Source organism: Phocoena sinus, chromosome 11 (assembly GCF_008692025.1).
Source record: "Phocoena sinus isolate mPhoSin1 chromosome 11, mPhoSin1.pri, whole genome shotgun sequence".
Classification (NCBI taxonomy): Eukaryota; Metazoa; Chordata; class Mammalia; order Artiodactyla; family Phocoenidae; genus Phocoena; species Phocoena sinus.
Window position 1 is genome coordinate 16,458,116 of NC_045773.1, and position 13,145 is coordinate 16,471,260.

At 39.0% G+C, this 13,145-nt stretch overlaps 1 protein-coding gene across 1 annotated transcript in view; it reads left to right on the forward strand.

Moving 5' to 3' along the window:
- CNTN3 (contactin 3) overlaps window positions 1-13,145 on the forward strand; it is a 259,214-nt gene that overhangs the window by 206,889 nt on the left and 39,180 nt on the right. Inside the window, exons 13-15 of the mRNA XM_032650525.1 lie at window positions 11,729-11,846; window positions 12,679-12,837; window positions 12,937-13,086. Of these exons, the coding sequence (XP_032506416.1) occupies window positions 11,729-11,846; window positions 12,679-12,837; window positions 12,937-13,086 (427 nt within the window). The remainder of the gene's footprint in view (window positions 1-11,728; window positions 11,847-12,678; window positions 12,838-12,936; window positions 13,087-13,145) is intronic.

Below are 13,145 nucleotides of genomic sequence, written 5' to 3' on the forward strand. Positions count from 1 at the left end.
TCTGGAGGCAGAGGAGAGAACTAGCAGTTCATAATTTTGGTTTGGTTTTGTTTGGCAAAGGGGGTGGGGCTAAGGTTCATGAATACATTCTGAAAAAGAGGACTTGTCAAAAATAGGCGTAAATTGGGCTTCCCTGGTGGCGCAGTGGTTGAGAGTCCGCCTGCCGATGCAGGGGACACGGGTTCGTGCCCCGGTCCGGGAAGATCCCACATGCCGCAGAGCGGCTGGGCCTGTGAGCCATGGCCGCTGAGCCTGCGCGTCCGGAGCCTGTGCTCCGCAGCGGGAGAGGCCACAGCAGTGAGAGGCCCGCGTACCGCAGGGGGAAAAAAAAAGGCTTAAATCTAATAAATCCAGTAAATGAACAGATCAGTGAAACTGAATGAGGAGGTAAATGGTGTCTTCTAATCATAACATTATCTTTTATTCATGATGGCTTATTTATTTAACACCTTTATTGAGAAATAATTCATATAATTGAACTAAAGTATACAATTAAATAGCTTTTACTGTATTCAAAGAGATGTGCCTCCATCACCATCATCAATTTCAGAATATTTTAATTACTTCAGAAAGAGACCTCACACCCATTATCCATAATTCCCCCAACTCCTCCACCTTCAGACAGTCCCAGCCCCAGGCAACCGCAAAGCTACTTTCTGCTCTGGTATTTGCCTATTCTGGACATTTCATATAATGGAAACATGAAGGATGTGGTCCTTTGTGACTTGTAAATTTTTTATTTATTTTTTACTTGTTATTAATAAGTATTTTATTAACTTATTTTTATTAATAAATTTTATTTTTAGAGCAGTTTTAAGCTCACAGCAAAAGTGAACGGCAAGTACAAGGAGTTGTTCCCATACAACCCCTGTCCTCACACGTGCACAACCTCCTCCACTATCAATATCCTGCATCACAGTGGTCCATTTGTTACAATCCATGAACCTACATTGACACATCATTGTCACCCAGGGTCTGTGGTTTACATTAGCGTTCATTCTTGGTGCTGTACATTCATGAGGTTTGGACAAATGTGTAAGGACATGTATCCACCATTAGAGCATCGTGCAGAGTAGTTTCGCTACCCTAAAATTCCTCTGTGCTCCATCTATTCATCTCTCCCTCCCCCAACCCTTGGCAACCAATAATCTTTACTATCACCATAGTTTTGCTTTTTCTAGAATGTTCTGTAGTTGGAATCACGTAGTATGTAGCCTTTTCAGATTAGCTTCTTTCACTTAGTACCATAGATTTATATTTTCTCCGTATCTTTCAATGGCATAATAGCTCTTTTTTCTTTTGACTGGATTTAGTAGTTTATCCACTCACCTACTGAAGGCCACCTTGGTTACTTCCAAGTTTTTGAAGTTATGAGTAAAGCTGCTTTAAACGTCTGTGTGCAGGTTTTGTGTGGACATAAGTTTTCTATTTGGGTACATATCAAGGAGTAAGATTCCTGGGTCATATGGTATGAGTATGTTTAGTTTTGCTTTCCTCCTAGCAGTGAATTATTATTTTGAAAAAACTGTTATCTATTAGATAAATTAGGAATATTTCACTTATTTATTTTCTGATGCTCTTTCCTTCTTTATGGAGGGCCGTGTTTCTGACCTATCATTTTCATTCTTTCTGGAGAGAGGCCTGTTGTTTGATTTCAGATATAAATTTGGGAAATTCTCAGTCACCACTGCTTCAAATATTACTTTCTTCCTTTTTCTCTTTCTTCTCTTTCTTATATCTCCATTACACAGTTCTTAAGTATTTTGTTCTTTATTTTCAGTTGTTTCATCTTTCATTTTAAGTTTTGGAAGATTTGATCATCATATCCTCAAGCTTAGAGATTGTCTTCTCAGCCATGTTTAGTCTACTAATGAGCTCATGAAAGCCATTATTTATTTCTTTACAGTGTTTTTGATCGCTAGCATTTCTTTTTTGTTTTTTAGAATTTCCATCCCTCTGCTTACATTATCCATTTCTTTTTGCAATCTATCTATTTTTTCCATTAAATCCCTTAGCATGTTAATCATAGCTCTTTAAAATTTCTCGTCTGATACTTCATGCCATATCTAATGCCTGTTCTGATTTGTATTCAGCCTCTTAACACTGTATTTTTTGCATTTTCACATGCCCGGTAATTGTTCTGTTGAAAGGCATGCGTGATGTGTAGTAGCTGAAAGGAACTGCAGTGAGCAGGCCTTTACAAATATCGTGGTGAGTCTGTGGGGTGGTGAGAGGAAGTGTTCTCCAGTCCTGTGACTTGGTCTGCTGTTTTGGTGAGCCTGTGCCCCTGGACTGTGAACTTCCACAGTGCTTCTTCATCTCCTCCTTTCCCATCTGGTGAGACAGGATGGCTGGAGGTACTGGAGCTGTGTATTTCCCTTCCCCCGTGTGGGAAGCTAGAGGGATCAGGATTTGGGTATTTTTCTTAGGAAGAGGTATTAGGCTCTTACAAAACCCCAGCAGGTTAGGCTCTGGTAAATTAGTTTCTCCTAAAGGCAACCTTGGTTCAGAAGAACAGAGTGCTCTGGCTTATGTCACAATGGTTCATTTTCCCTTCCCCTGCCATGCCAGAAACATGAGGGGATCTTTCTTCACCATTCAGTGTGAGGACCCAGTAGAGCTCCCGGAGGTAAAACTCAGAAAAGTATGGGGAACCACCTGTGTCTGGGTTCCCTGGAGTGTTAGCTCTCAGACCTGTCCACGCTGACCCTCCAGCAATTCATCCATCACAGTTTGGGTTTCTCTACCCCAGTCTTGGCTCCCAGGGGAATTTCTGCTGGCGGATTTCTGCTCCAGTAAGTTGTGCTTCTCTGTATTTGTCAGTCTGTCTCTCCACTTTTGAAGGCAGTGGTTTTTTTCCATGGCCTCACTTCTCTGTCAGATCGAAGCGGAATTACTTCAGCTTTTACTTGTTGTTAGAACAGAGTGATGACTGCTAAACTGCTTATATGCCAACTGAGAATCAGAAGTCAGGATGACTGGCCTGTTTTTTAATCGGGTTATTTGCCTTTTTATTATTGAGTTGTAATTGTCCATAGTGGCTTGGATTTTTATGCTCCGATTTCAGAAAGAAAAGTATTCTACTTTGCAAGACAGTATTTAATTATACCATTTAATTGATCTGGACGTGAATAAGAAAGTGAAGAATAAATGGCTCATTTGGGGCAATTTAAAATTTTAGACACAAAACCCAGGAATTTAAGCTGTTTTTTATAACAGTAAACACTCTGATTTTGTAAACCATTTTTTAATACTGACTTTAAAATTTTAGATCATAACTGTTTACAAAAAAAAATAGTCTACTGATAGATTGGATTTGGCATCCAAGCTAGTCTTTTTTATCATCTTTTTAAATATGACTTTGAGATATATATATACATATATTTATTTATTTATTTCCAGAGTATCAGGAAGACTGTGGGAATACATTGGTCTGAAGTTGTAGTAAAGTTGGTGTGATCTCTTTGGGAGCAACTCTCCTGGGAGAGAGTGTAATTTTATTCTCTCTGACTGCGGGTATCCTTTCTCTGGCTCACACATAGGCTCCTGACATGAAAGGGCGTCTAGATCAGAGTTGGTGGGGTTGTTTTAAAGTCTGTCTTGGGTTCTTGGCACAGTCAGAGTAAAACAACTGTGCAGGGATGAACCTTGATAAACAAATACCACGAACTCACTGTTCTCCCTCCCTCAGATTTCCTGATGGGAGGAACCCAAGGAAAAGACAGAAAGTAAGGGCACCATTTTATATAGTCCGTGTAGGTCAGCTGCCTCCAAAAGAAGCAGTACGGCAGGTACAGAATGGATCTGGAGGGACGTGTCCAATGGTGTTTTCCAAAGATGACTGCAAAAGCACACTTTGTACCTCACTTGCTTGTCTTTCAGTGTGACTTTTGACAGTCTTCCCCATCAAGTGGTGAAACGTATGCCTCTTGTCTTGAACCCAGGTAGTCCTTTGTGACTGCTTTGATCAATAAAGAAAAGCAGGAGTGATGCTCTGTGATTGCTGAGGCTAGCTCATAAAAATGCATGCACTTCCACCTTGTCCCATTGGTGCAATTTCTCTTGGAATTCCTGCTTGGAAGCTCAAGCAGATGGTGGAGAGGTCTACCTTAAGAGAATGGCTGAACTCCCAGCCAACAGCCAACACCACTCTCCAGTCATGTAAGCTGGCTTGCCTGTCCGCATCCTAGCTGCCCCAGCTGATGAGGTTTACAACAGAGATGAGCTGTCCCCCTACTGATCTCTGCTCAGATTATATATTGCTGAGCAGAGTAAATGATCATCAATTTTTTAAGCCACTAAATTTGGGGGGTAATTTATTACACAGCAAGAGTAATTGGAACTAGAACTGAGCACAATACATTTGCACAACTTGGTCAAGTTTCCATGAAACAATGGCTTTTTGTGCCTTTGTATCAATGGATTTCCTTTTTCTTACACTAACATTATAATTCTGCAAGGGGCCGATCTGCTCCCAGTATATTTTAAATCTCTAATATGAGGGTAAAAGCAACAAAGACAAAAAAAAGACCTGTGATCTATGAGATAAATTGTTACTCAGGGTAGGCTCTTGTGACTTGAAATACTTGCATTCTGAACTACCGTCACATCAATTCAGAGTAATCGTAGGGTGATTCACGTTGACTAACAGTAAGTTTCTATATGAATCTATAGAAATCTATCACCATGTTGAATTATTTCAATGACTACTTGTTTTTAAAATGACAACAAGTACACCAAGGCAATCTAATGTCAAGGAAATGCACCTTGTACTTGACATCTAGTACCTGTTTCACAGACACTAGTTTTCTCACCCATCTTCCAGAATGAAAATATGTACAGGTGTACTGTTCTCAGTTTATAAACCCAGCACTAAACAACCTAACTTAAGGATTATTTTATGCATTTATTAATTGCAGAGTTTTAGAGCTAGGGAAAAGAGTGCCTATCTTGAAGCTTTCATTTCCAGGAGGAGTGATGATGTGAAGAATATAAAATCTCGGGCATTTAATGCTTTTAGATACTAACTGATCATTAGAATCAGCTAAAGGATCTCCTCTTTCTAGTCCCTTTTGATTTAACTGTTCTGGGATGTGGCCTAGGGATTTCTGGTATGGTTTTTTTGTTTGTTTGTTTTGGTTTTTTTTTTTTGCGGTACGTGGGCCTCTCACCGCTGTGGCCTCTCCCGTTACGGAACACAGGCTCCAGACACGCAGGCTCAGCGGCCATGGCTCACGGGCCTAGCCGCTCCGCAGCATGTGGGATCTTCGCGGACTGGGACATGAACCCATGTCCCCTGCATCGGCAGGTAGACTCTCAACCACTGCGCCACCAGGGAAGCCCTCTGGTATGTTTTTAAAGACTCTCCAGGTGAATTTACTGTACAGACAATGTTGAAAACAACTGGGTTAAGTGATCTGGGTAGCCCAGTGTTTTGCAAAGCACAGACTAGGTACTCAATAGGCAATATTAAATAATGCAGAATGAGATCTATTCTATTTTCAATTTCATTTCAATCATTTAGGTTAAATCAAGGAGAATAATTCAGTATGGTGTTAGGTTTGTCACGAATGATTTTCTAATTTTTGCTAATCTCCCTTTTTAATTGAAAGAGTAAAGATCCAGGTCTCAGAGACTTTGAGAGTGCCCAGCTAGTGTCCATTTACATTATTTTGCACTCACTGTTTTCATTTTATCAGTTAACTATTACTGTGATCAGCAGTTTTCCATGTTAGATAAAAGTACACATTTTCTGTATTGACTTACATATTATTTAAGAAAGTTAAGCAGTTTAAGAAACAAGTAAATAGTAGAGCATTTAGTACTGGAATATGGCAAAAAAAAAAAAAATGTGGAGGTATAACTCTAGTGGTTGAAGTTTAGAAAACACTGAGGTACAATCAGTGTGGGAATAGACACTGGATCCTGAGATCACCAACTTCCAGTAAGATACTCCATAAACACTACACTGGCCAGAAAAAAAAAAAAAAATCCCCAAGTTGTTAATGTGAACTTGATGTTGAAATAGAAAAGCTGATACCTTTAAGGTAACTTGGGCATTTGATACAGTTTAAAATATGCATGAAGGTCTTTGACCAAGTTTTTATCTTTCATGTGTTATTCTTTCAAAGCACTTATGACGGGACAAGCTGGGGCTCTAAATCCTGTAATGGATCAATTATTTCAGTTTATTGGTACCAAAGAAAGTCGAAGAATTTTGATGTGAACAGATTGCATATTACCTGCACTAGATATCACCTGTTTGGACAACCAGGCATCAGACAGCTTCAGATGAAATTATTAATCCGTCAGAAGAACTAAAATGGTTTACAGTGTTAGGGCCCATTTTCATGTTTCAGTGGTTGCCAATTATTTCTGTTCCTTGGATGAGCAGTGTCCATTTGTAACAAAGGTGGCCTTGTTGCAGCCATTTGGGGTAGGGATGGGGCAAGATTTAACTTGGTTGGTCAGAAATACAGAGGTGACCCATCTGCCACCAATTCCCTTAGGGACCTTCACAGAGAAAAACACCACTCAGGTTTCAGAAGTAACCTGGAGGCTTGACTGTTCGCTAGTCACCTGTGTATGACTTACATGCAGTGTCAGGACTTGGAAGGCAACCCAGTGACGGGATAAATGATTAACATTGGAATCTATACAAAAACAGGCTGTGTAAAGTGATTTTTAAAAAGGAGGAGCTTCTATTCTACCTTGCCTTCCAAATAGTTGTCAAAATGCTTTTTTCCCCCTTAAATTGGAAAATTATGCTTCTTGGCAGTCCAGCAGCCGCATTTACATCATGAGTGCTTACTAGGAAATTAGTTTTTGCTGAAAATTTGTTTTATTCAAAGTGCATGCTACATTTGCAGGGGTCACGAGGTTTTCCAAGTTCCAAGGTTTATTTTATACCTTGATTTGTAGCATATGGTAGATCTCACAATGTACTCTCAGCTTACGTGTAATAGTAATGAGTTGTCTGCTTTCTTACCTTCAGCTGGCGTGGGTTATCACATCATGCAGTGTTTTTCTTTCAGTGCAGAGTGGTTTTTCAACTACATCAAAAATTCCACTAGCATCATCACCTAAGAAAATATAGGGAAAAAGTTAACAAGCTTATCTTCTTTTTCGTCTCATGCGCTCACTGGATTTTCTCTTAGCATTTATTTCAAAGGTGATTTGACTTATAAATCCATATACTGTTTATACCTGTAACATATTCTGGAAATATGATCTTTTCTAGGGGAAACCTATATAATTAGGTGAAAAACTAATTAGATAATTAATTCTAGAAAAGCTTACAAGTTTTTTCAAATATAATAAAAAGAATTACTATCATTAAGACATGAATATGAACCTGAAATTAGCTACAGTGAAATTTTAGTTTTCTGGGGACAGAAATGGAGCTTTTGGTAGTGGGAGAGGCCTATTCCTATGGATTTGTGGATTAACTAACCCCCCTGACATTGCCTATCCCTCCCATTCCCAAAAGAGACTATGTTGTCACCTGCCTTAGTGTCTCTGCATACGTGTAAGTGCTCTAATGTAGACTACTTTTTTCTTACCCTCTTTTGCTAGATAGCTTGTATTCATATTGCAAATCTTAGCTCAACTATCAATACATTGAGACTCCAGAATCATAGATTCGTCTGTGTTTTTTGAACTTGCATTACACTGTAATTTTACATTGATTTGTGGTAGTCATTTGATTAATGGCTGTCTTTCAACTGTAACCTCCATGAACATAAGGACTGTTTTTTTCCCTCACTATTGTATCCTCAGCGACTAAAGTATAGCCATTGCTTAATGAATAGTTTTGGAATGAATGATCCTATTTTAAAAGATAGAGCTTCTGAGAAAGAGCTAAAATTCATATGACTTAGGGAAATGTCTCCCTCTTCTTAAACCCTCGTTTAAGCTGTAGGAATAGGCCTCTTGCACTGTTAAAAGCTCCATTTTCAAATAATGCTGTGACCAGCGGCATAGAAAAAGCACTTGCTTTCAGGAAAGACTGGGAATTACACTGCTGCATTTTGAGGGGGACGTTTTAAGGGCAATAGGGATAAGCGAAGTGAAGAAAATGAAGCTTTGACTCTGCTTTGTCCCAATTCTAGTCCGTTCTATTTGAGGGAAGGGGGCCAAAGGAGAGTTTAGGGAAACAATACAAAGAAAGACTAACAAACTAATTTAGCAGATAATAAAGTAGAAGCTATTTTTATTCAAAGGGTTATTAGTGTTCCTAAGAATTTATTGCAAGATTATTAATGTTTGTAAGTTGTTTTATACTTACACTCTGAGGAATTAGAAGCATGTTTCTAAATTTATCTAAATAATAGATGCAATTTTACTGATAAATATACTGAAAAATAATCTATCAAGTGCTATTTTACCACAGTTAGACTAATGCTACTTGGATTTTTTCGAACGTTCCTCTCCTGTCCCCTTTATCTTAGTTAATCAGTAACAAACTATATTCTAACCAGTAGCAGTGAAAATTGGTGGGGACAAGAATTGGTTTGATGTAAGTGAAACTTCCCTTTGGAATTTCCTTTTCCTTTTTTATATTTTTTTAACGTCTGGGAATAATCAATTGCATTTTAATAAGAAGTTATAGAATATTCTAATTAATTGCACTTTTACTATTAAACATTAATTCTTGTGAAAGAAACTGGAGTTTAGAATAACAGCCATGTTATTTGACCTTTTCAGTGATGGTCCTATTTATAGTGGAGCGTTTAGAGCTATAGTTGTACATTATAACAACTGCATCTTGAGAGTCATTATGTTCTGCCAAAAAATACACAAATTATAAGTGTGTAGCCCAGTGAATTTTCACAAAATGAACACATTCAGGTAACCAACGATGAAATCAGGAAGCAGTATGACCCCTATTCTAGAAGTCCCTGTGATGCCTCGTTGCAGTACTAAATATCCCTCCAAAGATAGTCACAGTCTAGATTTATGATGTGATAGATTAGTGTCATGTACTCCTTTCTACCTGATATTTTTTATGTTGAGACTTAGCTATGTCAGTCTATATAGTTATAGTTCATTGATTTTCATGGTCTAATAGTATTTCCTTAAATGAGTGTTCCACTACTTCCTAAGCTACTTTTTGTGATGGACACTAGGTGGTTTCCGTTCTTTAGCTATTATGGGTAGTACTGCCACAAACGTTCTTTTAAATGTCTTGATGAACATACACACACATGTCTGTAAAGTATGTATTACTTAGGAATGGAATTGCCAGGTTGTAGATTATGGGTATATCCTGCCTTAGTAGATATTTCTAAACAAGGTTCCAGAGTGATTGCATCAGTCTCCATTCCCATTAGCAACAGCAAGAGTACTGGTCACTCCACATCCTCGGCAGGACTGAAAAATTTCCTGCCTCCCGCGTTCTAACGTTGTGTACACATGGTATGTGCCATGTGATTTTATTTAACCTTTATTAAATAACTTCTCTAATTTTTTTTTTTTTTTTTTGCGGTACACGGGCCTCTCACTGCTGTGGCCTCTCCCGTTGCAGAGCACAGGCTCCGGACGCGCGGCCATGGCTCACGGGCCCAGCCGCTCCGCGGCATGTGGGATCTTCCCGGACCGGGGCACGAACCCGTGTCCCCTGCATCGGCAGGCGGACTCTCAACCACTGCGCCACCAGGGAAGCCCCTCTAAATTTGTAAACATAACTTGTTTCATATATATATATCCCTGACTTGGGTTTACATCCTAGAGAGCAGAGGTCATGGATAACACACTTCTCTAACCTCGAGTGAATCTAGTATGGCAAGCATTCAATGAACTTTTGTTAAGATGAATCTTGACTCTTCATATTGCTCCGTTAAAAGACAATAGATAGGGTGAGAGAGAAAAAGCAGTAGAAGAGGAACAATATAAATATAGTCTACTGAGAAAGACAAAAATTAAGTATAAGATCCTTCGTTTTTGCTATATTTTATTTTTCATTTATGTATTCATCCACTCAGTTTCATGTTGGTGCTGAAAAACAAAATCAATGGTTCCTACCGTCTACATGTTTATTGCTTCTGTTTTCACTCTACAGTGTAAAATATAATTAAAAATTATATTTCCCTACACGGTGAGCCTAACTACATTTCTTCAGGAAGATGGTTTGGTTATTACACAAGCTAGCTAAGTTATATCTCTCTTTACCCATCAATACCAAAGTGAAGAGAAATGACAAACCCAACATCAATCTCTTTTTTTACTCCTTCAAGAAAGAAAACGAGCTTATGTGCCTAAAAGCTGTATTCGTGTGTCTGAGGACCAAAAGACAGTACTAGTTCCAATTCTCTTTTTTTACCCAGCTGCTTTCAAAATAAGCAAATAAACACAGGGAAGAATAACAACTTACCCCAATGCCTTGATGGAATTTAATCGTAACAGTTCTTACTTCACTGAAAATAAGAGATTCCTATAGAAATGGTAATCAACCTCCTGTGAGTATATGGAGCTCATAAAATTTTTAAAGAGTTTCTAAAGGTCAGCAAGCATTGAAGGCTTTGTCCTGGGGATAAATTTCTAAGTAACCCTGAGGAGAAAGACAGAGGGAGGGAAAGGAAAAAGTTTAACTTGATGAAAGTAAAGCGTGCAAACTCAACAGTTTCTGGATTATCATTTAATTACAGCCATCAATCAGCTCACATCTGCCTTTTCCCGATACTCAAGAAATTCAGGCTAAAGCCAAACAATCCAACCAACGGAGAATACATAGCACATTAAGAATCCTAAGGATAGGAAGCGATATTTAAGAAACTACCTGATAGGAGATCTTAGGAAATTACCTAAAAGCAGGATAGTGGAATCCATCTTTCAACAAATACTGGGAAAACCCAAGAGTAAAATTATCCTTTTAATTAATAAGACAAACTACTTATTGCTTCCTCTTCCGTACCAGTTTAGAGGTTTTCCATTAAGTGATCCTTTTCAAAGGGCTTTGCTTTCCAAATCGTTTTATTTCAATCCATACTTTTACTAATGCATGAAACTGGCCTGCAGTTACTCATTTTATGAACATGATTTTACATTCTTTTAAAACGAGGACGATTTGAAGTTGAGCTTTTAGAAATACATTTGCTTCATTAATTGGCACTGGGGGATGCCAACCTGTGTCTTTATGGGTAGCTGTTATTTTTTGGTTAAAAATGTTTTAATTTCTTCTTATTGAGGGGTTCATACTGACTGTCCCTAAATTCTGTAGCGAAGGAATTAAATAGCATTAGGCTTTTTAAGCTTCAAAGTGTTCAGAAAAGTGTTTCAACCATGGTAATCCCCTTGTCGTGCTGCCTTTATCTCCCGCCAGATACCTAAATGCTTCCGTCTTCTTCTCAGGCAGATAATTGCAAAGAGGATGGAACTGGAGAAAAGAGTTGAGCTGGTGCTGAGCGATGGATATAAAAAGAAGTGTCACCCTAGTGAAAGTAAATAGACTCTGAGACTGTAATCTCTGCCCTTATTTATCTTTGAAACCATAATGCCCAGGGGAAAGCTTGTTGTTTATTTAGCTACAGAAACCTATGTCTGCAATCATGTATGGTTTTTAACCTGTTTTTATTTCCATACTCTCCATCGTAGCAATCTTCTGTCTTGGAACCACCTAGGTTTTCTCTCTAAATATGGGTTTTATTCCAGTGGTGGTGTTGGCCATAGCCTTCGAGAGTCTCTGTGTTTTCAAACTAATAATATGTTCATTACCTGTTTTTTCCAACAGAGTTCGTCAGGCGATTTAATGATCAGAAACATTCAGTTGAAACACAGTGGGAAATATGTTTGTATGGTGCAGACAGGGGTGGACAGTGTTTCATCTGCTGCTGACCTCATAGTAAGAGGTAAACATTAATGGCTCTGTGTGCTTCTTTAATTTCGCCTCTTAACTGAGCCTTTCTAACTGAAAAACCATGATGAGATAGCATATGAACATGTGAGTTATATAATATTGATTTGATCCCCCTGCCCAAATAGACCAGAAGATGTGAGAGTAAGGATAGGTGCTAATTCAAAGAAATAAAATTCTCAACTCTGTCATTCCAATAGCTCTCAGTGTAATAAGCGTTCCACAGCTGCTGCCAAGCTGATGTGTTTTTGAGTATGTCATTAATACAGCAGTAGTGTTTAATATGAAAGAGAGTAGTGATAGTGGGTGTGTGTGTCTACTTCCGAAATAAAACACAGGATCATCTAGGATGCCTGAGAAAATTTGCCAGTCTGAGCTACCGGCCAAAGTACTGATTTGCTACTGAGCTGAAAAATCACCCAGCGTGCATGGTAGAATAAAACAGCTCTGAATTACAAACTGGGAACTACAGAGATGTCCCAGGAGATTAAAGAAAAAGGTTTCGCGCCCAAAGTAAAGGATATTGAATTTGGAACAGGGCAGGAACCCTGCTGAATAGAGGTCTCAAAAAGCAGGTTTCATTTGCAATTGTGGAGTATTATGCCTTTGGAATTCATGGCTCAGAATGCAGATTTAATATCTAGCAACAGGAATGTGAAAGAAAAAAAGTGGAAGTTTTGTTGCCAGGTAAATGTCCTCTTTCCCTAAGCGCTTTTGAAATTGGGATCCGTTGAAGGGGTTCAAGTGCTATGGGGCATGTTCTTCACATTGGTAGAAGAGAATGACGTTTATGGAACTGCTAAATATTGTTTGCATTTTTGCCTTAGGTTCACCTGGACCACCAGAAGACGTAAAGGTAGATGAAATTACAGATACAACAGCCCAACTCTCTTGGAAAGAAGGTACAGACAACCACAGCCCAGTTATATCCTATTCTGTCCAGGCACGGACCCCTTTCTCCGTGGGTTGGCAGACGGCCACAACAGGTAAAGGGGGAGAGGCAAATGCCACCGGTACATATGTATGGATTTCAGGTCAACCCTAAGACGTGCAGACGTTTACCTCTCTGAAATATTCCTTTGTAGTGCCTGAGGTCATTGATGGGAAAACACGCACAGCTACGGTAGTCGAGTTAAATCCATGGGTGGAATACGAATTTCGGGTTGTAGCCAATAACAAAATCGGAGGTGGAGAACCCAGTTTACCCTCAGAAAAAGTAAGAACTGAGGAGGCAGGTTAGTGTTTTTTGTTTTCTGAGTCATGGCTTCATAGGTTTTTCTGGGTGTGTATTTCC